General features: G+C 41.8%; 1 protein-coding gene across 2 annotated transcripts; it reads left to right on the forward strand.

Moving 5' to 3' along the window:
* The first annotated feature begins 12,761 nt into the window (after positions 1-12,761).
* Positions 12,762-24,487, forward strand: OCIAD2 (OCIA domain containing 2). 2 transcript variants are annotated; one of them, XM_006057497.4, is made up of 7 exons: positions 12,762-12,909; positions 15,374-15,501; positions 18,540-18,636; positions 20,218-20,271; positions 20,588-20,635; positions 21,832-21,949; positions 23,318-24,487. In XM_006057497.4, exons 2-7 carry the CDS (start codon positions 15,436-15,438, stop codon positions 23,397-23,399), a joined length of 465 nt encoding a protein of 154 aa, XP_006057559.1. In that variant the 5' UTR covers positions 12,762-12,909; positions 15,374-15,435; the 3' UTR covers positions 23,400-24,487. The 2 variants fall into 2 exon arrangements, with proteins under 2 accessions (XP_006057559.1, XP_006057560.1); XM_006057498.4 differs by having other exon boundaries at positions 12,791-12,909; positions 15,378-15,501.
* The last annotated feature ends 441 nt before the right edge of the window (positions 24,488-24,928 follow it).

Genomic DNA, 24,928 nt, shown 5'->3' on the forward strand with positions numbered 1-24,928 from the left:
GTCAGGAGATGTTAAATTATTCATGTGTATATTTCAAATAAAGTTTTGCTTTTATGAAATTATGATATAGTAACATCATTACAATGTTCTCATTTCTGAGACTGAAAGTTTGATAATGCAGACCTTATCAAATAAATAATTTTCATAATTTCTCATAATTGTAAACTTTAACCTAGCCCTTTAGGACTTTCTCTGATACACATCCATTTAATCTTGAACTATCAGCTTACTCTGAAACCTAAGATAAATGTGCTGTTGGAACACCTTGCAAAGTCCTCACAGTGCCTAAAGTTCAAAGGCTCTGTTTATATTAGAAGAAAGATACTAAAAAGTTATTCAGTTCAGTTCAGTCGCTCAGTCATGTCCAATTCTTTGTGACCCCATGAATCGCAGCACACCAGGCCTCCCTGTCCATCACCAACTCCCGGAGTTCACTCAGACTCACGTCCATCGAGTCAGTGATGCCATCCAGCCATCTCATCCTCTGTCGTCCCGTTCTCCTTCTGCCCCCAATCCCTCCCAGGATCAGAGTCTTTTCCAATGAGTCAACTCTTCGCATGAGGCGGCCAAAGTACTGGAGTTTCAGCTTTAGCATCATTCCCTCCAAAGAAATCCCAGGACTGATCTCCTTCAGAATGGACTGGTTGGATCTCCTTGCAGTCCAAGGGACTCTCAAGAGTCTTCTCCAATACCACAGTTCAAAAGCATCAATTCTTTGGCTCTCAGCCTTCTTCATAATCCAACTCTCACATCCATACATGACCACTGGAAAAACCATAGCCTTGACTAGACGGACCTTTGTTGGCAAAGGAATGTCTCTGCTTTTGAATATGCTATCTGGGTTGGTCATAACTTTCCTTCCAAGGAGTAAGCATCTTTTAATTTCATGGCTGCAGTCACCATCTGCAGTGATTTTGGAGCCCAAAAAAATAAAGTCTAGCACTGTTTCCACTGTTTCCCCATCTATTTCCCATGAAGTGATGGGACCGGATGCCATGATCTTCGTTTTCTGAATGTTGAGCTTTAAGCCAACTTTTTCACTCTCCACTTTCACTTTCATCAAGAGGCTTTTTAGTTCCTCTTCACTTTCTGCCATAAGGGTGGTGTCATCTGCATTATTTGAGGTTATTGATATTTCTCCCGGAAATCTTGATTCCAGCTTGTGCTTCTTCCAGTCCAGCGTTTCTCATGATGTACTCTGCATATAAGTTAAATAAGCAGGGTGACAATATACAGCCTTGACGTACTCCTTTTCCTATTTGGAACCAGTCTGTTGTTCCATGTCCAGTTCTAACTGTTGCTTCCTGACCTGCATACAGATTTCTCAAGAGGCAGATCAGGTGGTCTGGTATTCCCATCTCTTTCAGAATTTTCCACAGTTTATTGTGATCCACACAAAGGCTTTGGCATAGTCAATAAAGCAGAAATAGATGTTTTTCTGGAACTCTCTTGCTTTTTCCATGATCCAGCGGATGTTGGCAATTTGATCTCTGGTTCCTCTGCCTTTTCTAAAACCAGCTTGAACATCAGGAAGTTCATGGTTCATGTATTGTTGAAGTCTGGCTTGGAGAATTTTGAGCACTACTTTACTAATGTGTGAGATGAGTGCAATTGTGCGGTAGTTTGAGCATTCTTTGGCATTGTCTTTCTTTGGGATTGGAATGAAAACTGACCTTTTCCAGTCCTGTGGCCACTGCTGAGTTTCAGATCAGATCAGATCAGATCAGTCGCTCAGCCGTGTCCTACTCTTTGCGACCCCAAAAAGCCAAAATTGACATGAAACACTGAAAACTAAAGCCATTTGGAGTATTGATTGAGGGACAGCATTTATCTAAACTGAAAATCTGAAAATATAGTTACAAAATCATATTTATTGTCTTTCTATTCTGTTAATGACAGAGACCAACTATAGTCCTAAATCATCATGTGTCAGATATGCTTGAAGAGATGTATTTATAAAGGCATCTTATACTGTGTGTTAGATACCGATATGTATAGATATATATCTCCTGGCTTCCTCGTTGGCTCAGTAGTAAAGAATCTGCCTCCCAATGCAGGAAACATGGGTACAGTCCCTGGGTTGAGAAGATCCCCTAGAGGAGGAAATTGCAACCCACTCCAGTATTCTTGCCTGGGTAATCCCATGGATAGAGGAGCCTGGAAGGCTACAGTCCATGGGGTCGCAAAGAGTCAGATACGACTTAGTGACTAAACAACAAACAAATATATCTCCTACTGGTTAGGAGAAAGAGACAGAGGTTATGAGGAATTGGCCTATGTAATTATGGAGGCTGAGAAGACCCATGGTCTGCATCTGCAAGCTGGAGACACAGGAAAGCTGGATCAAGAGCTTGAGAATCAGAGGGGCTGATGGTATAAATTTCAATCCAAGGTTCAAAGAGAATGAGATGAGGAGTCCCAGCTCTATCAGTGAGGCAGCGAAAAACAGAGCAAGTTAGACCTTTCTCCACCTTTTTGTTCTGTTCAGGCCCTCAACAAATTGGATGATGCCCACCCTCACTGTGGAGGACAATTTACTGAGTCTACCGATTCAAATGCTAATCTTATCCACAAACATCCTGGATCAGATAATTGATACAATCAGAATTATTTTTTTCATTTTTATTTATTTATTTTTCGCTGCTCTGGGTCTTCATCGCTGCTCAGGGCTTTCTCTGGTTGCAGAACACGGGCTCTAGAGTGTGGGCTCCGTAGTTGTGGCACGCAAGCTGAGTTGCCTCATGGCATATGGAATATTCCCAGACGAGGGATTGAACCCGGGTCCCCTGCACTGGCAGACAGATTCTCAACCACTGGACCATCAGAGAAGTCCACTTTTAGTATGGGCATCTACGGGTAGTCAAGTTGACACATAAAGATAGTCATCACATATTATTTTCACTAATTTTTTTAAAGAAAAGATGAATTCGAATTCTAGCATCTCTAATAAAGAAGTATTCCTGTCAGAAGATTCTACTTCTAGTAGTATCTTTGCTTATCTATTATTTGATTACACATAAAACTTAGGATTTTTTAATAGGACACTAACCCCAAAGCCTTATTATAACCAATGAGAAAAAAAAATGTTGTTAGGTCTCACCACTGTTCACCAGTCCCTAAAACAATGGTGGGACATTTCTCAATATACTGTAAGGAAGAACTCAGAGATGGGTCCCTAGAAATATAGGCCTCCCACAGCTACTAAAAACATATCAAAAATTTCAAGAAGCTGTGCTGATTATATCAGTTTTTGCCAACACAGCATCTTCTAGAATCATACTCCTTAATAACAAAAACAATAACAATAATAAGAGCTAACACTTACGTAGCAGTTTACTTTGTGCCAAGAACTGTTTTAATGAGCTTATGTATACTAACACATTTAATCTCATAATTATCTTCTGTAATAGATTCTCTAATACTACACCTATATTACAGCTGGGAAGCAGGCACAGAGAGAAACATCCAAATTCACACACTTACTAAATGCAAAACATACCCCAGATTCCATGTACTTTCCCTACCTAGGTATTCGTGTACCATATCTATACTCATGTACAGTAAAGCAGACTTTCAAGTTAACTGGATCATGTAATAAGGAAGATCTAATGTGAGATATAACTCAGTTCTTCCAGATTTTATTCTTTTATATTCTTATTTTTTTATGCTATACATCATGGCATTTCACCCCTAAATACTTCAGTATGCAGCTCACAAATATAAGGACATCCTATGTAACCAAAATGAATTCTTTTTACTCCCAGAAAGCCACAATATTAATCCTAATATTAAAACTTGATGAGCTTTAATATCATTTATGACCCAAGTCTGATTCCAATTTTCACAATTATTCTCCCAATAGATGTTCAAAACTGTTCAAACTAGAATGTAATCTAGGACCACAGGCTGCATTTGTGGTCAGGTCCCCATTTCTTTTCCTCCATAACATCCTTGGTTTCTGTGGTGCTGACTTGCTGAGAGTCCACAGCAGTTGTCCACTGGAATATCTCACCTTTCAAGATTTGCCTGAATGCTTTGTCATACTGTTTAGCCTGTTCTTGCTTTTCCATTTATTTTCTTTCTTGTAAATGCTCTTCTGATACTTAGAAGGGCAAGAAAATAAATCAAGTCTGCAGGTTATTAAAGCAACCTAGAAAAGTTTCTGAAGACTGAAGCTGAAGAGGGGAATGAGCAGACACTAAAGAAATATATATATATATTTTATTATCTTTAGATTTAATTCATTTGAGTAATTCTTGGGTGAATGACTGCAAGTAACTGAGAATAGAACAGCCTAAACAACTTTCATTCTGAACAAAGACCAGGAAATGCAGGTACAAGGCAGCTTTGTGAAATGAAGGGCAGTATACAAAGTAGCAGTTGGGTGTTTTGCCTATTAACAAGCTTTACCATATTAGGTGGGGCTTTGTGATACAAGTTCTGACTGGAGACTCCAATCTTTTCAGGGTCCAAGTGTTAAGCAGCCAGGCTTAGCTGCCTGGGCAACCAACAAATATAAGACTGAGAGTTATAAACTCAACTTGTTGCTTACTTGCAGTCACGAAAGTCTTTTGAATCTTTCTTCAAAGACAACTTATTTGAATGTGCTTTACAAGCTCAGGAAATTGCCCTGGAAAATCTTTATTCAAAGCTGGCAAACAAAAACTACCCTTTCTATAGTATCATTCAAATAGACTGGATCCATTTCAAGATGCTTCCTGTATCATCCACTTACCAAAGACACTCAGGCCTGCTTTGGCAAGGACCATGCACACACTGCATGTGTGAATTTTAGCTCATTTCACCAGGGTTCAGAAAGAGCCACGTTCTTATGTCTCTAGATAAAATTACAGTTGTTAGGTGCACCCTGCCACTCAGGAAATTCAAACTTGTGAATTTGATGGGGGCAGAGAGGGGAGGTACCCTTCTCCTAGGGTCAAGAGGAGGGCTCTGGGACTCTGGCACAGCCCAGAGCATTTTAGACGGCCCTCTGATCCCCTATGGTGTCGTGGAGATGGTCAATGTCAAAATCCACACAATCCCTTGAAATCTGTGGCCCCAACCCAGCACCACAACTTATGAAGCTAAATGTTCAATGCACCTCCCTCCTCGGGGCACACTGGAGCTCTTTTGCCATGAGGTCCTTTCACAGACCAGATCTAGAAAGAGGGAGAGAAGTGTTGGCCTCCACTCCTCCAGGTTCCACACATTTCTGTTTCCTCTCCAGTCCCTCCAGAAACTCAAAATCTTCCCTCTAGGATCAGTCCGCTTCTTCCTCTCTCAGCTAGGGCTCTTTTTTCCTACAACGAAATTTTACAAAGGAATGATGTTCTAGATGCCTGCTTCATGTTTTTTTTAATGAACTCTCCCTTTTTACTTCTGATGCAAAAGACATCAACAAACCTGGAGCTGCCACAGCAACGACAGAAATGAGTGAACAACCTTTGGCACATCCCAGTCAAACAGGCCTCGAGTTTGGCCTACAAGAATTAAACAATCTTGGTTATTCTTTAGCTGTTACTACTAACAAACACTTGTAGCTGGACTTGTCCTTCTCAAAGCAAATTACTCTCTGACCCATAAACTATACCCAGCACCTGGCTTTCTTTTCCCCCTACACTCTTGTAGCATTCTCAAAAAAAAGGTCACAGGCGGATAACTTCAGAACACAAGACCCAGTTACTGAGTTGCCTGATGCCAGCTGTGGCCATTTTGAAACTCTGCAAGAGAAAAAAAAAAAAAAGCAAAACTTTCAAGAGGATATTAAACCTCTCTCTATTCTCGAGAAAGGGGGACACAGTTCTTGAGACACTAGCCTACTGTGTTTCTCTTTTGCCTGGCAAAAATAATAAAGCTCCTCTTTTCTATTTCCTCTAAACTCTGTGTCCATATTTCTCTTTGGCATTGGAAGACAGGGAGCCAAAATTTTGGCCACAGAGTTAAGGCCAGCCTTGAGGATTTTCTTGCTATGGGGAGGTCCCACTATTTGCTCAAGCTGCTGAACAAGTATGAAACAAAATTAATGTCTTAAGATGATTTTACTGCCACAGACATGAAGGTGAGAAAGATAGTCCCTGTCTCCAGGGATCTCACATCTTCGAGGCAAATAAAGAGGTCATTCAAGAATAGCACACAGGAAGGATTGCTGCACAAGAGGCTAGGGAGGGTTTTTCTGAAGGAGATGGGCATGAACACAAACTGCTTGCTCTACCTATGTGTCAGATACCATGCCAAGCCATTATTTATATTAATATAACTATAGTCTATAGGCATACAGTGGGGCTATAACTGAATCCAGGCAATCTAGCTTGAGTCCAAGTACTAAATTCCTAAGCTCTGAACTCTGGGTGATAATAATGTGTCAACACAGTTTCACCCGTTACAACCAACACACCATTCTTTTGGGGGAGGTTGATAAGGGGAAAGATGTAAAGGAGTGGAGGTGGGGGGAGATCTTTGTACCTTCCTCTTCATTTTGCTGTGAATCTAAAACTGCTCTAAAAAAGAAAGTCTAGTTTTTCAAAACATGTCAGCTTTACCCAAACTTCTATCAATTAGATTTTGATTAATTAGCCTCTCTTCTAAAGTAGAATTATGCCCTGCAAGGAGCAAAATCCATTCTTGTGTTTATACCCTGTTGTATTTTTCACTATAAAATCAAATTGCTTTTCTGAATCTACCTGCAATGTAGGAGACCTGGGTTTGATCTCTGGGTTGGGAAGATCCCCTGGAGAAGGGAATGGCAACCCACTCCAGTATTCTTGCCTGGAGAACTCCGTGGACATAGGAGCCTGGTGGGCCACCGTCCATGGAGTCGCAAAGCATCAGACATGACTGAGTGACTAACACACACACACACACACAAAACACTGCTACCCCTACTCCAGCCACACTGGGGGGCCCTTCTAGAGAGAGGCTCAGATCAGACACCAAGACACAAAGATGACAGCGCCCCCTTGGAGAGAGGTCAAAATATCTGCCACAAGATATGATTGTCCTCTGCCTGACTGCATATTCTCTCTGCTACAGCAGGAGCATTCTGGGTTTTGCATTCAAAGGGCTCTGCACATTGTAGGCTGTGGGAAGCAGCTCTGGAATATTAAAGTACTAAATTAACTTTCAGGATGTCAATCATGGGCATTCATGAGCAAAATAAAGGATAGGCCTGTCTCAGGAAGACTGGAGACATGACCAACTTGATGTACACTCATCTTCATATTTCAGATTTTCCCCATTTGGGTCAAAATTATGATCCTTGGGTCTGACTTTGCTTCTTGCTGAGTCTGGCAGCCTGAGCATCAAGTCTAAACAAAGCTAAAACAGCAGGGCTCTGGGTTGATGGCCCAAAAGCTCACGCTGAGAGCCTGGCAACACGCCTATCCTGACAGCCATGCTGGTTCACAAAGGAGAAGAGAACCCGTGCTCCATCTTTGCATGATGCTTTCTGCCAACTGCTCAGCTTTTGTGAGACTTGACATTATTTTTTCCTCAGAGAGGGAATGAGTGACTCAACGAGATCTTGTGATTCACAGAAGTAGGCAGCTGGCAAGTGGGGAGCTGGCACAAGAAAAAGGAAGGCCGGAAGGTGAGGGTTGCTCTGGCCACTCCAAGGTCATTCAAGATGCCCATCCCACCATCCCCCCCGCCGCCCCCCCCGCCCCCGCCACACACACACACACACACACACACACACACACAAGGAAACTTCCCCACCAGATCCCAGTCAGAGTCCCTTTTAACCAGCAGGGAAGACGTGGTTGTGAGTGCCTCCCTAAGGCACTTATAGAGATTCCCACCAGGATTTTGTTTTCTATGTATCCCCTACCCTGCCCTCCCAACTAGGGTCTGCTCTTCAGTCAGTCTCATGGCAGGCTGCTCCTTCTCCCTACCTTGCTGCCTAAGTTTCCATACCTGTCTCTAGTTTTGCATCCGTTTTTGTGTCTTTTCTGCCCACTGAGGCTAGTGGAGACATATTTAGTCTAGAGGTTCAGAGCATGAGTCTGGAGCCAAGCCACTAAGGTTTGAATCTTGGCTGTGCCTGTTCCCAGCTATGACCTTGGCTATGTTACTGAACTTCTCTTGGCCTCATTTTTCTTACATGTAAAGCTGGAATAATACTGATTTCTCAGATTTTTTAAAAGGCCCTGCAACCATTTGGGGAAGAAAAAAGGAGAAAAAGAGACTGTGAGTCTCTTAAAATAAAGGACCAGGTATTATTCATTTTTTTAATTCCATGCCTCATTAAACTCACTTACTCATTCTTGAGTTCATACTGTGTTCCATTTACTGAGCAAGATCAGTCCCTGCCCTCAAGGAGCTCACAGTCAAGAGGAGTGACCATGAACGACATCAGTGGTTGTAACATAATGTGATGACAGCTGAGAGACGGTTCTGAAATGTACGGCTCCCAGTCCTGGGTTCAAATGCTGGCCCTGTCACTTCCTGGCTAAGTTACTAGCATCTCTGTCAGGTGACTGCTGTGCAGATGGTTAAAAGGTGAAAAGAGACCAGAAGAACACATGGCACATAGTGTTTAATACATGTCAGTTATAACTGTTAAACTTGTATACACATACGTGCGTAACAAACACGTATATATGCACACACATATACACAATAGGTATCCACTGCAAAGTACAGTGGGAACCCAGGAGTTGGGAAAGCAAGCTTGAGTCTGGCCAAGCTGTCAAGAAGTGATCCCTAGGCATAGTCTTTAAGAATGAGTGAGACAATCAGCAAAACTAAAAGATAACCTGCTGAATGAGAGAAAATATTTGCTGATAAGGTTTAGTATGCAAAATATATAAACAGCTCACATAACTCAACATCTAACAAGCAAACAACCTGAGTAAAAAATGGGCAGAAGACCCAAATAGAGATTTTTCCAAAGAGGGCATGAAGATGGACAATAGGCACTTGAAAAGGTGCTTTACATTGTCAAGGAAATTCAAGTTAAAAACCACAATGAGGTATCACCTCACACCTGTCAGAATGGCTATCATAAGAACACAAATAATGAATGTTGGCAAGGCTGTAGACAAAAGGGAGTCCTCATACACAGTTGATGGGAATGTAAATTGGTGTAGCCACTGTGAAAAACAGTATGGAGTTTTCTCAACAAACTGAAAATACAACTACCATATGACCCAGCAATTCCACTCCTGGGTATATATCCAAAAAAAAACAAAAAACACTAATTACAAAGGATACATATACCCAATATTCATAGCAGCATTATTTATAATTGCCAAGATATGAAAGCAACTTAAGCATTCATTAGTATGAATGGATAAAGAAGATGTGTATATATACAATGGAATACTACTTGGCCATAAAAAAAAAAAAAAACAAATTTTTGCCATTTGCAACATGTGTGGACTTTGAGAACATCATGCTAAGTGAAATAAGTCAGACACAGAAAGACAAATACTGTATAATATCATTTATTTGTGAATCTAAAAAAATACAACAAACTAGTGAATATAACAAAAAAGAAACAGATTCAGTTATAGAGAACAAACTAGTAGTTAACCAGTGGGGAGAGAGAAGGGGAGATGGAATTAAGAGGTACAAACTATTATGCATAAAATAAGCTACAAGGATACATTGTACAACACAGGGAGTAGAGCCAATATTTTGTAATAACCATAAGTGGAGTATAACCTTTAAAAATTCTGACTCACTATTTTGTACACCTGTAACATATAATACTGCACATCAGCTATACTTCAATATTTTTAAAAAATGGGTGAGGGAGGGGTGGAGAATGCAGAAGCTGAAGCCCCAGCATATGCAAAAGCATGAAGCATGAGAAGGGAGAACCTCAGCCTCTCTGTAGGACCCCTGAAGGGCCTAAGATCGCTGTGTTAGAGAGACAGGCAGGGGCTGAATCCTGTCGGGCCCTGCTAATGAACTGGGATTTTTCCTGGGGACAGCACAGAGCTATGGAAATTGTTCAAGCTGCAGCCTGCTATGAATGTTTTTGCACTTTCTAAATCAGCCACAGTTTCCATAGCATTAGCCAGTGATAATCAACTTTACCATCATGATCCTGAGGCTCCGGCAGCTACTGAGGCATGACCTAAGAAAGGCTCTGTTCACAACATTGTAAATCAACTATATATCAATAGAATTTAAAAACAAAAACAAAAAAACCCTGAAACTAACACACTGAAAATCAGCTATATTACAATAAATTTTTTTTTTTAAATAAAATTTTAGTAAAGAAAGGCTCTGTTCAGTGTTATCCACTTCTAGGGCTACGGATATTGTATTTTATCCTAATTCTTTGGGAAGTGATCTATCCTTTGTGGAAGGGACCCATGTCTTTTCTCTTTCATCTCTGAAAGTACCTAGAACAATACAGGGGCACCCCACATTTGCCCAATCAGTACCAAGTAATGAATTTATATAACACATGCCCATGGCATATGGGTGCTGCGCTTAATCTCTCAGTTGTGTCCAACTCTTTGTGACCCCGTGGACTGCAGCCTGCCAGGATGCTCTGTCCATGGGGATTCTCCAGGCAAGAATTCTGGAGTGGGTTGCCATGCCCTCCTCCACGGGATCTTTCCAACCCAGGGATCAAACCCAGGTCTCCTACACTGCACGTGGATTCTTTACTATCTGATTGATAACTTCTAGTTATTTCAGACAATTAAGTAGAACATTCTGGTGGAAAGTAGAAGAGAGGGTAGGGACATAGACTCAATTGTAGCAAGATGTTAAAAGGTCAAACGCCTGTAGCATATTTGTTGGAAGATAAACTTCAGTGTAAAGTAGGGCTATTCAATTTTATCACAAAACCGATTAGAAAGCTCTTCCTTTTAGACCACAAAATAAAGTTATTTCTGACTTCCGGTAACACAGAGCAAAATTAGCAACAGAACTGTATCTCCTTTTATTTAGAGGGGGGAAGTGGGAGTGAAAAGAAAGCAGTGAATCACATGGAGGAACAGTGGTCTGGGGGTGTACTGGGGGGAACACAGATTCTCCCAAACAGTATCCTGACATCCAGCCTTTGGGCTCAGACTCATTGGTTCATTCATTCATTCATTCAGCAGCTCTTCACTGGGCCCTTCCAAATACGAGACGCTAAGTATACAATGGTGGGCAAAATAATACCATCTTGTTCCGTATCTCAGGAAGAGGACACTGAGGAAGGGTAAACAAATTTTAAAGGAGTAAGCACACTAACAGGAGTGTTCATGATAACGCATGATAAGTGCTATGAACAAGGAAAAGGCAGACCCACTTTAGGCTGCTTGGGGTCAAGGCAGGTCCCCATGAGGAAGAGTCAGAGACGAATGAGCAGGAAAAAACCAGCACAAGCCTGATGGGGAGAGGAGTCCAGGCAGGGGGAGGCTCCATGCCAGGCCTCACTCAGGTGGGAAGAACTGGGTGAACACGAAGAACAGAAGGAAGGCCCAGTGGATGGCGGAGGGGCTCGCAAGAGGCCAGAGGTGTAGAGACTAATTAGGACAGGCAGAAAAGCTGTGAAATGATAAGGGCCTTCCACGTGACCCACAGCCTCTCTTCCAACTCAAGACATTCCCTGAGTCCCAGTGGCATGTTCCAGGGAGGAATCGCAGCTGAGGTTGGGGAGAGTGACACAGGTAGTAAAGACGTATCTTTTATTTTGTACTTAAATACTTTACCTACAAAGGTTCGTATGGTCAACGCTATGGTTTTTCCAGTAGTCATGTATGGATGTGAGAGTTGGACCATAAAGAAAGCTCAATGCCAAAGAATTGATGTTTTAAACTGTGGTGTTGGAGAAGACTCTTGAGAATCCCTTGGACTGCTGGGAGATCAAACCAGTCAATCTTCAAAGAAGTCAATTCTGAATATTCATTGGAAAGCCTGATACTGAAGCTGAAGCTCCAGTACTTTGGCCACCTGATACAAAGAGCCAATTCATTGGAAAAGACCCTGATGCTGGGAAAGATTGAAGGCAAGAGGAGAAGGGGACGACAGAGGATAAGATGGTTGGATGGCATCGCTGACTCAGTGGACATGAGTTTGAGCAAGCTCTGGGAGATGGTGAAGGACAGGGACACCTGGTGTGCTGCAGTGCATGGGTGGCAAAGAGTCAGATACCACTGAGACTGAACAACCAGTGTGGCCTGGCACAACTCAGTTGCCTGGTCCATAAAATGCAGACAACAGTATTCTCTGTAGAGAGTTGTAGAAGAGATTGCATAGGGATCGGCAAAATGAGTGAAGGGCATCAAAGGTGGAAAATTCCAGTTATAAAATAAGTCATGGGAAAGTAACGCACAGCATGGCAACTATAGTTAATAATACTATATATATTGCATATTTGAAAGTTGCTAAAAGAGGAGATTTTAAAAATCCTCATCCAAGGGGAGGGGTGGGGTAATTTTTTTTGGTAACTACAAATAGTGAGGGATGTTAACTACATTTACTGAGTGATCATTTTGCAACGTATACAAATATTGAATCATTATGTTGAGCTCCTAAAATTAATATAACGTTATGCCAATTACACTGCAAAAAAAGACAAAACAAGACAAGCCTGCAGAGAAGTGGAAGTAGCCGCCTCGTCCAAGGAGGGTGTTCAATAAATGGTTGTCGCTCTTTTTGTTGGGAGAAAAGGAGTTATTTGAAAGGCAATCGAGGAAGTATTCAGTAGAATCTACCGGGTGTCTGGTCAAGACTTGGGGGTGGAGTCGGAGGTTCCAACAGGAGCCGGGTTTCAGCCGGGGCAGTTGTGTGTGGGCGTGAGGCCACCAACAGAGAAAGGGACTGCGAGGCGGGGGATGGGGTGCACTTGTTGAATGACTCACGCGAGGAAGCGAGGGGCGGGGCGCCACGGGGGCGGAGCGAGAGGAAGAAAGAGGCGGAGGGAAGCTCCAGAGCACAGGCGAGGTCCTGGAAGCGAGCGCGGTAAGGGGACCACGATAAGGGCTCCCGGGGGTCGCCAGGGGCGGGCGCGGGCACCCGGGAAGCCGGAGCATCCGAGCTGCAGCCGCGGCCGCACAGGGTGGCGAGCTTGGCTGGGCGCGCGAGGGAGACGCGGCCTGCGAGGCGATCCTCAGCCCCGCGGGTGTGCCCACTTGGGGGGTGGGGGCAGGTAACAGCGGGTGCGATAGCGACAGGGGGCGGCCTTTTTGACTACATGACTTCTGGGATCCTCAGGACGGTGGTACTTAGCCTAGAATCGCCCCTTACACCCCCACCCCTCTGGCCCGGCTCCGGATGCGACCCCGATGGCAGCAATTTCCTGCAAGCTGATGCCGCTCCACCCCCACCCCCACTCCCCGTCCCTGCTCCCCTACCAGCAAGTGCAGGGACCCTCCCTGGCTGTGTCCGATCACACGCCCCCACCCCCCCATCCTGCCGATCGCCTCCCTCCCACTGCCCACCCATCAGGACTTCTGCCACCCCACCGCCAACAACTAAAGAAGCAGAGGGACCCCAAACCAGATCTGGGCATAGGGTGGGGGCTGCACCTTTAGGCAACACCCTGAGAAGCCCAGCTTAGATGTGGACTGAAGGCTAGATGGGTGTGAAGGGACTTCACCACCAAAGCCCAGTTGTAGTGTTTTTGCTTCCGGATTTGAGGCAATGGCCTAACTAGGCAAAGATAATCTAATTTGGCCTTATGTCAGCAAAGACTTCCTGGAAGTCCTCAAGAAATAGGGTGCTCAGGGTTCTGACAGCTGCCCCTTACTGCTCACACACTCACTGTGTGCTGGTTGTGGAGCTGCCGACTTGTGGACCTCACCCCTCATCCTTGTACTAGCCTCTTAAGGTCCATTACCCGCACTTGGCAGTTGAGAAGCTTCAGCACAGACACTTCAAGTTACTTACCCCAAAGCCAGGCTACCAAGTAGTCAGGATCTGAACTCAGGTCTTCCTGATTCCAAGACTTTCCACCCTAGGGCATCATACTCCCGATACAATAACATCAAGCACCGAAAGTGAAACTTGGTCAAGTATGGATCCCCTTGGCTGATATTCCTGGCAGCTTAGTAGGAAACTGAATTGTGTATGAAAATATGTTCATTTTGCATGAAAGTCAGTGGTTGTCATGGAGTCTGGACCTGCAAAGGACAGTGGCCCATTGACTGGGCAGGAGGTTGGGTAGGGTTCATGGTCCACCTGGACTATGCCCGTTGTTCTGAGCCACATGATACTGATGATTTATTTCTTCCTCAGACACTCTTTCCACTTTGTATCAGCTCTTCTTTCTCAGTCCTCTCCTTGGCCTGTTGCTGTTCTTCCTCCTGTTGGTATTCCCTTGGCCTCGATGTTCATATTCTCCAGTACTCTTCTTACACAATTTTATTCCTGTTTCCTACTTTGCCTGTCATCTCCTAGATGGCAACTTCCAAACTGATCTTTCCAGCCTGCTCTTAATCTGTAACTCTAGACCCAAATCCTCAAATATTCTAATCCCTAATGGTTAATTCCAATGTATGCCCCCACAGGCACCCAAATCCAACATTTCCAGATGCAAAATTATCATCTCTAGCCTTCCCACAAGTGTCTTGGTTCAGGCCTCTTGACTTCATTCCCTAGACTATGATAGCACTTTCCAATCTGGTCTCCCTGCCCCTGGAGTCCATCCACTCTCCACAGGCCATCTTGAAAGCTCAAGAGTCTTAGTCTTTGGTGTCTTCAGATCTAACCAGAGAGAACATGCCTTTTTTCCTCTCCTTCCTCAGCACCCTGTGCCTACCTCTAGGGAAGATTTCTACATGTTGTATAACTGCCTGTCTTCCCTGTAGACTGTGAGTTACTTTAGTATTGATGTCGTCTTCTTTTGTAGCCTTTGGTCTGGCACATAATAGACACTCAGTAAATATTTGTGTAAGTTAATGACCTGGTAATGAATTGAAAATTTTCAGGGTAGTTTATAAGTCTTAAGGGCTTCCCTGGTGGCTCAGATGGTAAGTAATCTGCCTGCAACATGGGAGACCCGGGTTGGATCCCTGGGTTGGGAAGATCCTCTAAAGAAGGGAATGGCTAACCACTCCAGTATTCTTGCTTAGAATTCCATGGACAGAAGGAGCCTGGTAGGCTACACAGTCCATGGGGTCACAAAGAGTCAGACACGGTCGTGACTGACACTGTAGGTTGTAAAACATTTCACTGTGCCTTCTTTGACATCTCACTCCACTCCACCTCTGATCTGTCACCATCAGTCTGTTAGTGTGTGTGTGTGTGTGTGTGTGTGTGTGTTGCTGCGGAAGGAGCATTAGAAAGTGAGTTTGCAGGTGGTTGGAAGTTAAGATTAATGACAAAATGAAAGTAAGTTTTCCAAATAGGGGTGTTGATCCTAAGGGTGTTTTATGGTTGACATAAATGTTCAGTCACTGCACGGTGACTCTTCTACTTTCCTTAGATAGTGGGTCAACAAGGAAGCTGAGTCCACTCAACTAGAAGAGAAGCAAAGACAAGGTCATCATGGCTTCAGTGTCCACACATGAAAACCAAGAAAAAGGTCCCCATTTGCCACCACCAAGCAAGCAGGTATGTATTTATAATTCGAAGTCTGCCATCTAAAGAGGAATATCATAGAGGACTTCCCCTTAAACCTCATCCTTGATCAATTGTCTTACTTTCCTCTGCCTGGCACATTGTAGGCAAGGAAAATAGAACGGAGAAGGAAAGTATGTTTCCGGCTGTCTTGAAAAAGGAGACTTTTATTTACAAAATCTTTTCTTTACTCTTCCCTGTTTAGAATTCAACTTAACTAACTCTTCTATAGGTTGTCAGTGACTGAAGAGGTTTCCTTTAGCAGAGCAAAACTCTTTATTGAATCTAACAGAATGCTACATGATGCATGCTTTTTACATTTCTGTTACCAAGGCTAATCATGCTAAGGATATGCTGTTGACTGTAGTTACTGTTCGAGACGGCAGAGCCCTGAGCTACTAAATTAGCCATCAGATTGAGAACCCAAGTGTTAACTGGGGCACAGTTTTTCAGCTTGTTGAGAATGAAGATTGTGTGTCTCGGGGACACATGAATGAAGAAAAGAAAAGGTATTGTGATGGGTAAATAGAGTTCATCTTCTCTGAGGTCAACTTTTCAAGCTAAAAATGGGTTATGGAGATTATATTTAAGAGCAAAGTTTAGGAGAGGCAAATAGACAAATGATATCATGTCACAAGGAAAAGAATTTAGACACCCGAGTTGCCTCTGTGAAATGGAGAGCCATAAAACATTTATGGCTCTACAGAAAAGGCTCACCAGAGCTGCCTGAGGACACTCTCTGCTGGTACTTCAGTCTTGACTGCAGGACTCACAGCAGCTGTGATAGTCGGGTTCCCTGACCCTGCATGTGTGTGTTTAGGGGAGGGGAAGGAGAGAGATGCTTATTTCTGCCACAGGCAGAACCAAGAAGAAATATTTACACTGGGGTAAGGAGGAGTGTTTGCTGAGCTAACATAAGTGGAGCATAAGAGCAGCTCCTTCTCTGGTTGCTGTGGCCCACACTGACCACTGCTTCCACACTGCACTGGGGGAGCTGTAGAGGAAGAAGAGAGGACTTGCCTGCTTGGGTGGTAGGTAGAGCTCGGAAGGCACTGGCACCACAGGGTCCTTGTACCTCACCATCATGCACGTAAAGTGCTTGGCACAGTGCCTGGCCCAGGGGCAAGTGTTCGAGAAATGGTAATCTCCGTTCACACTGACATCTACTACAGAAAGTCCAAAAGAACATTTGCAAAATCAACAGGGTGAACTTCAAAAGCCATAGACCTCACCTCAACAAGAAAATCACTAAAATTCCAAGAGATAAAAGGAAAAGGACCTACATAAGTAATTCACAAACAAGGAAATATAAGTGTGATTTAAGGAAAAATTTCAATAAAGTTTGTTTCTAAAAAACAAATGAATCACCCACAGAATGGGAAAAATTATTTATGAATTATATGTCTGATAAGGGTTTAGTATCCATAACATATAAAAAGCTCTTACAACTCAACAACAGAAAGACAACCTAATTTGAAAAAATGAGCAAAGGGCTTGATTAGGTATTTCTCCAAAGAAGATATACACATGGCCAAAATTCTGATGAAAAGATACTTAATGGAAAATGCAAATCACAACCACCATTTTACAACCACTAGCATGGCCACAATCAAAAACAGAAACAATTTAGTTTTTTAGTTTAAACAAATTAAATAATTTATATTAAAAGCATTTAATGTGCTAATTTTAAAAAAGAAATACTGGGGTTCTCCCCCTGATAAGGGAACTAAGATCCCATAAATTGCACAGTGCAACTAACAGAAAAGAAAGAAAACAGAAAATAACAAGTGTTGACAAGGATATAGAAAAATTGAAAACCTCATACATTGTTGGTGGGATTGTAAAATGGTGCAGCTCCTGTGGAAAACAGTTTGGCAGTTCCCCAATAAGTTAAACACAGAGTTACAACATCGCCCAGCAGAGCGGAAGACTAAAACTTGTACAGGAATGTTCACAGCAGCATTATTCACAATAGTCCGACAGTGGAAACAGTCCAGATATCCACCAATGGATGAATGGATAAACAGAATGTGTTATGTGCATGCACTGGAACATTACTGAGCCATAAAAAGAAATGAAATACATATTACATCGTGGATGAACCTTTGAAACATTACACAAAGGAAAAGAAGCTAACCACACAAGGTCACATGCAGTATGATATTGTTTGTACAAAATATCCAGAATAGGCAGATCCAAAAGGCAGATTAATGGTTGCTAGGTGATTAGGGAATGAGGAGAGACTCCTCGATGGGTATGGAATTTCCTTTGAGGGTGATGAAAAAGTTCTGGAACTAGGTAGATATGGCTGTACAATATTATAGATATACTTAATGCCATTTGTTGTCTACTTTTTATTGTATACGATGGTTAAACACATTTTTGTAAACCAACTATACTTCAATATAGAAATTTTTTTTAAATAAAGTATACCAGAGTATGAAAAAAAATTTTAAGTAAAATGGTTAAAATGATAACTATTATGGGTATTTTACCATAATAAAAAATTAATGAGTCACTGAACAACAAAAGATTACAACCCAGGGAGTGAGTAGCATTGCAGGGGAAGCGTGCAGAGGCTAGAAGTAAGAAGAAAATGTGGGGACTTCCCTAGTGGTCCAGTGGCTAAGACTGAGCTTCCAATGCTGGGGGCCAGGGTTCAGTCCCCGGTCAGGGAACTAGAGCCCGCATGCCACAACTAAGAACTGGTGCCGCCTAGTTAAATAAATATTTAAAAAAGAAAATGTGGCCTCAGCAGTAACGCATTCTGACCAGATATCTGCTTCATGCTCGCTAAACCATGAATCGCTGTTTGCTTCTCAAAAAAATTCTTTTCTTGCTCAAGTTCACCCAGCGCTTGCATCTGGAAAGCACTGGCTGAAACCGGCTATTGCTCAGTGGTGGCAGCCGGGATCCAAGGCACACATGTTGTGAGACCAGAGGGAAGAGACCTCCTTGCCCTCCTCGGGGGAAAACAGAACAGATGCTTTTCTGATGATTTCAGTCAACTCATCATGTAACTTCCCTTGCAGAGTCTGTTGTTTTGTCCAAAATCAAAACTGCACATCCACAGATCAGAGATTTCAAAGATTATCCGGGAATGTCAAGAAGAAAGTTTCTGGAAGAGAGGTAATCGCACCCCTCTTAATTGTCGTTAACACTATATATGCTGCCTAATATAAACTGCCTAATATCATATTAGAATTATGGTAATGATTTTTTTTTTTGAGCAGGAACTTTGCATAATTCCGGGAAGAACATTGGTATCTGAGGCTGTTTGGAATTTAAATCCATATTGAGACTTTTTTAAGGGCAGGGACAGTATCTGATGTAGGAGCTGTTTACCTTCCTTAGCAAAAAGTGATTCACCCCTAACACTTTCCTTCATGTGACCGAGAAAGTGAACCAGGAGTGTTAACTTAGAATTTCTTGAAAGAGTAGACCTTCCACAATTCCACTGGACTCTAACCTTCATCAAGTTCAGGTTCATTGCGCCCTCCTAGAGCCAAGCACAGTGCTTCACATATAAAAATATGTGAACCAGTTAAATATTTGTGGAATGAATGAAGAGTGGGAGCATTCTGTTAATACTTCCCTTACAGTGTCTTGAAATAACTTTTTCTGTCAAGTCTCTTTCTCTTTCTGGGCCTGCTTTATATAAGACAAGGGTGTGAATTCAGGCAGTGCATTAAAGTCCCATCTAATTTTAAAAATTCATGACTTTTCATTTGAAAATGTCATACCAGAGCCTGTAGATATAGTCCCAATATTGCTGGCATAGAGCTAATTTTACTTTGAAATACTCATTTTGATTTCTTAAATTATTCAAATCCAGTATCAGTTGTTTTGGAAATAACACTGCTTAGAAGTTGATATTTGCTATGCATTACTGATTATTGATTATGCTGCTAGAAATTGTTTTCTGATAACCCATGAGTAAGTAATTGAAGTAAGCCCCTAGTAGTTTAAAATTACAGTATGACTCATTTGCCTACCATCAGGTAGATAGATCTGAGTGGAAAAGCTGGTTGCTATTTGATTTGTCTTGGTTACTAGGAAGAGCTAGCAGCTAAGCCAAATCAAATAGTATATATAATCACTTCTCACTGCTTTGGGAAGAAGTCATTTGACACATTTTGACTAGAAACTGCTTTTGCCAGACCAACGTGTCTGTTTTTAAAAATCATCTCTAAAGATTGCCCATGTTTACTGCGAATATAGTAATTTTCAGAAAATAAATATATCCAAATCGTGCAACAAAATGGCATTAAAAGACAAAAGCAGGGCACTATCCTAAACAGGATGTGCAGTTTATTGTCCTTTTTTTAAAAAAACTTTTCTGCAGAATTGAAATTTTCTAAATATACAGCTCACGGCAACTCCCAATTTCCCCAGCTCAGTGCACACACACACGAATATGCCTGTGTCGTATGTAGTGATGAGAGAGATGATGCATGGTGGGTGTTGGAGATGGAATTGCAGGGAGTCTAGATTTTGTTACGTTAATGCTGTGCATTAGGTTGAGTGCCTGGGGCAGACCCCAAGAAAATTCTCCATGTGGTGCTTAATATTTGTCAAATAAGTAAAATAACAAATGACTAAGATCTCACTGCCAAAGTAAGATGAAAAAAACAGAGTAATTCTCCCTGACCTCTAGGGGAGGTGCCAAATTTCAAAATACCAATACTTAAGGGCTTTTTTGTTTTACAGCTCTGCCTTTTTCTCTTGTAAGCATGCTTGTCACCCAAGGACTGGTCCATCATGGTAAGTAAGAGTTGGTATTTAGTAAATGTTTTAACTTAAGAAAATCCAGTTTTCTGTGGTCCTCCTGGCAGGTTTTGGTACAATACTTGGCATTTCTGTTTTGGTGAAGGATTTATTTATGCAGGCTTTAGACTGTTTCTAGTCTATGTCCCCATACTTCTTTCCCATAGATGTCCTCTTCCCTGGAATGAGTGACTGTGTTAGGTTACATGGCAAAGGGAAATTAAATTTGAAGATGAAATTAAGACTTCTTTATCCTTTTTGAATTTAAATGTTATAAAATGAAATAATAATGTCTTTATACATTACTTCCTAGGTTATTTAGCAGCGAATCCGAGATTTGGTTCATTGCCTAAAGTTGCACGTAAGTCATAGAAGTTAAAAAACAAAGATTCATTTTTATAAAAAGGTAGTGTTTATAGTAACTGGAGATAGGAATGTCCAGGTCAATCTCTCTGAAACACTAGTGTCCATTTTTTGCCACATTGCAGTTTTTTAGTTCATTCGACACTTTCTGACAGAAAGCTGAGCAGTAGGGACTTCACCTTAGTCCTCTCTGAAGCGTGGCCTAGAGAGGCCCTGGCCGGAGACACAAGAGGACATTGCCAGCAGAGCCTCTGAACAACAGCTCCACAAGGGATTTTAATTTTTTATTTTGGCCAATCTTTTCCAAATATTTTCTATAATGGACATGATAAATGAATAGTTTTTTAAAATCAGGGCTTTCTGATAATGTTGTTGTTTAGTTCCTAAGTCATGTCCGACTTTTTTGCGACCCCATGGACTGTAGCCCTCCAGGCTCCTCTGTCCATGGGATTCTCCAGGCAAGAATACTGGAGTGGGTTGCCATTTTCTCCTCCAGGGGCTATTCATAACTCAGGGATTGAACCTGAGTCTCCTACATCGGCAGGCAGATTCTTTACCACTGAACCACCAGAGAAGCCCATTTTCTAATATACATTTACCATAAACTTAGGCTTTCACCTTCTTGCACTGATTATGCAGAGACCTTTTATGTCCACAGAAGATGCATTCTGGTATACCATCCAAAACCTCATTCCCAGCAGGAATAGCAGAAATGTTTTCCATGGTCCTGCCTCATGACCTCCCTCCCCTGCCTCATGACCTCCCTCCCCTGCCTCATGACCTCCCTCCCCTGCCTGCAGGATAATGTGGCTCCCCATACTCCATCCATACAGAGAATTAAGGGGTCTCCTACCTAGTGATTTGGAGGCTACCCAGAGCCACAACTCAAGTCCCACCTCTCCCTTCCTGGGTGACTTCACAGACTTGTCTGCCAGTTGGGCCGCCCTCTGGCTGCCTGTGTCAGAGCATCACCTTGGCTTGCTGTAACCTGGCCCTGCTATCTCCAGTTCAAAACTGAGGAGATCAAAAAGTCTCTAGTTCCCAATCCTCTTTAATAGAGAGCTTCATTCCCAGAGTTTTTGTTCATTGAGGTACTTTTGATATAAGAATTATTGCTGTTAATAAAGTTCTAGCAGACAATGGAGGAGGTTCCAAATATTTAAATTGTTTATCTTTCCTAACCTGCTTTTACAGTTGCTGGTATCTTAGGATTTGGCCTTGGAAAAGCATCGTATATAGGAGTGTGCCAAAGTAAATTCCATTCCTTTGAAGGCCAGCTGCGTGGAGCTGGTTTCGGTCCAGGGCATAACAGGTTTGTACTCTGTTTGGTTAAGGGATTATAATAAAGGTAACTATTAAAAAGTAAATGAAAGGTCATTCAATCATTTGTCATATTAAAATAGTTTTTAACATTGATATGTTGAAAAAAATTCAAAGTTTGAGTTGTTGCTATTCAACTTCATTAATAATTATGATTTAACTGGGTTACCTATTTGTTTGCTCATCAAACATTTAGTAAGTACCTACGATGTTCAAGGCATCGTACAAGTGTCTAATGAATGCCTTAATCAGCCAACACAGCTTCTACCGTCACAAGATTACACAAGTTTAACCAGGACTCTCAATTGCAAGACTTCTCAGAGCCTTTACTATTAATATAAGTTGTGATGCTCATGAGGGGATACAAGCAGTAGGCCTCTGGAGTTAGCCACATTACCTCTGCTGTTAGAGTCGCTGGGTTCAAAAGCAGTTCTGTTTACGTACTAAGTTGTGTGACCTTGGACATGTTTCTTAAACTCTCAGATCTTCAGTTTTCTCATCTGTATAAAATGGCCATCAGAATTTTTTTATGGGATGTTATAAGGAATAGGAATGATTGCTTATGACACTCAGTGAGTGCTCAGTGAATAATAACTATTTCTACCATGGTACTATAGGACTGCTGTTGAGGACACCTTACTCTAAACACCCCATACCTGTTTGAAAGGCAGCACAGCATGCTGACAACAGCATTGGACAGGAAGATCACTGTTGGCCTTCTAGTGGATGAAATTCCAGGAGTCTAAAACCGAGAAACAACTCCGATTATTCCTGAGAAAACAAAAGCTTGAAAACTTTAGCTTAGGAAATACTTCTAAATAATCTAAAATACGATGCAAATGAATTTATTTACAAAACAGAAACAGACTCAAAAACATAGAAAATAAACTTATGGTTACCAAAGGGGAAAGGGGGTGAGAATAAATTGGGAGTTTGGGATTAACAGATGCACAACTATTATATATAAAATAGATAAACAACAAGGTCTTACTGTATAACCCAGGGAACTATTTTCAATATCCTGTAATAAGCCATAATAGAAAATAATATGTATATAAACATATGTATTAGAGTAGGCAATGGCAACCCACTCCAGTATTCTTGCCTGGGGAATCCCAGGGACAGAGGAGCCTGGTGGGCTACAGTTCATGGGGTTGCAAAGAGTCGGACATGACTGAGCAACTAAGCACAAACATATGTATATGGAGAACTGAATCACTTTGCGTACACTAGAAACTTAACACAACGTTGTTAATTAGCTATATATCAATTATTTTTTTTTTAACCTCTGAATAATATTGTGTTCAGACGAGAGCTTCCAGTGTCAAAGTACAAACCAACGTTTTTGCTTCTGTTTTAGGCACTGCCTGCTTACCTGTGAGGAATGCAAAACAAAGCATGGATTAAGTCAGGAGAGAAGTTCACAGCCTTCAGCTTCCTAAACTCTGTGTGTGGGCACTGAAGCCTCTAAGAGCATCTGAATTTGTGTACCTTTAAAATGTCAAGTGTACTTTAAAATAACTTACTTATTGTGGAACAGCAACATTGTGATTCGCTTGCTCTATTGAAATGCTTTCCTGTTAATTCTCAATTGAATTGAGCATTTCATGTTTTCTGCTGTTTAAGAACATGTTGGGAGCATTCATACACCAAATAACATTGCATTGTACTCTTACTTCCTCACAGCTAAATGAAAGAGTTTGAAGTCTTCTCTGATTCACCCCCATTCACCCCCATTTCACTCTTGCTTTTGTTCAGGGTTTTAAGATCTCTGATAGAGAACAGGAATGAACGCTGAGAAACTTGGGACATCATGCCCAAAGAAAACCAATGTGTATGGAGGTAGAAATACAGAAATACAAGGAAGACTGTGTCTATGGGAAGTGGTTTCTAAAATGTAGGGGCCAAGCTTTTTTAACTTAATGGAAAACATTTCATTTGAGAGCGTCACAATACAAATCAGCTGTCCTTTTAGTGACCTTAGCAATTTCATGTCTGCCCGGTATGGTGAAGTTTTGGAAAAGCTGGTTGTTTTAGGTTACTTGCTTAGCTCATGGTCAGTTCTCGAGAACTGGGGCTCTTTTATATGCTGCTCGTGGCTTAAAAGAATAAACACAACTTCTCCAAATGTCCCTCCGGAGCAGTTTGCATATTTCTGGGAAGAATCACTGGAAGAATTAATTCAGAGACTGATAAACTTCAGGGTTTTAAGGGAGCTCAGAGGGAGCCAATCCAACCCCAAGAGTTGCATTCCTATTCTCATGCCAGGTTTTTTTTGCATGAAGACAAACTCTTCCACTGGGGACCCTTTGTCTTTGTTAGGTTGTCTGAGCCCTACGTGAACATTTCTGCATCTTTGTACTTTCTCAGGAAAATGCTTTATATATGTGTCACCATTCATTTAATGAAGGTGTGTGTATGTACACTTTACATTTTACTTAATTCATCTTGGAAAACTGTATCATGGAGGTAAAAAGGAAAACCTCATTGAAAGTTAATGCTTAAAAATAAAAAAATTCAAACAAAAAAATTAATGCTTGATATATATTTTATTTTCTACATCAAAAATATTTAGAAGTTTTTATTTTTACATGGATATTAAGTGTATGAAATGGAGTAATTTTGACCATGTCTCTTTTTATATTGTGGGCTTCTCTTATGGTTCATATGGTAAAGAATCTGCCTGCAATGCAGGAGACTCCGGTTTGATGCTGGGGTAGAGAAGATCCCTGTAGAAGGAGATGACAACCCACTCCAGTTTTCTTGCCTGGAGAATCCCATGGGCAGAGGAGACTGTTGGGCTATAGTCCATGGGGTTGCGAAGAGTCAGACACAACTGAGCAACTAACACTCACACACTTTTATATTACATATCCTGGGTTTTCTTCCTGTCAATAAAATTCTGTTTGTGTAAATCAGGATGCAGAGCCAATATCCTGGGTTCTTGGGTGCAGTTTGACTCCTGGTTCTG

This window comes from Bubalus bubalis, chromosome 7, assembly GCF_019923935.1.
Source record: "Bubalus bubalis isolate 160015118507 breed Murrah chromosome 7, NDDB_SH_1, whole genome shotgun sequence".
Classification (NCBI taxonomy): Eukaryota; Metazoa; Chordata; class Mammalia; order Artiodactyla; family Bovidae; genus Bubalus; species Bubalus bubalis.

What these genes read in the sequence shown, in the direction of transcription:
- OCIAD2 (XM_006057497.4), top strand. Translation starts at nt 15,436, where the DNA reads ATGGCTTCAGTGTCCACACATGAAAACCAAGAAAAAGGTCCCCATTTG. An exon ending in CCAAGGACTGGTCCATCATG is followed by an intron (nt 20,272 to 20,587) that starts GTAAGTAAGAGT and finishes ATTACTTCCTAG; the next exon opens with GTTATTTAGCAGCGAATCCG. An exon ending in TTCGGTCCAGGGCATAACAG is followed by an intron (nt 21,950 to 23,317) that starts GTTTGTACTCTG and finishes CTTCTGTTTTAG; the next exon opens with GCACTGCCTGCTTACCTGTG.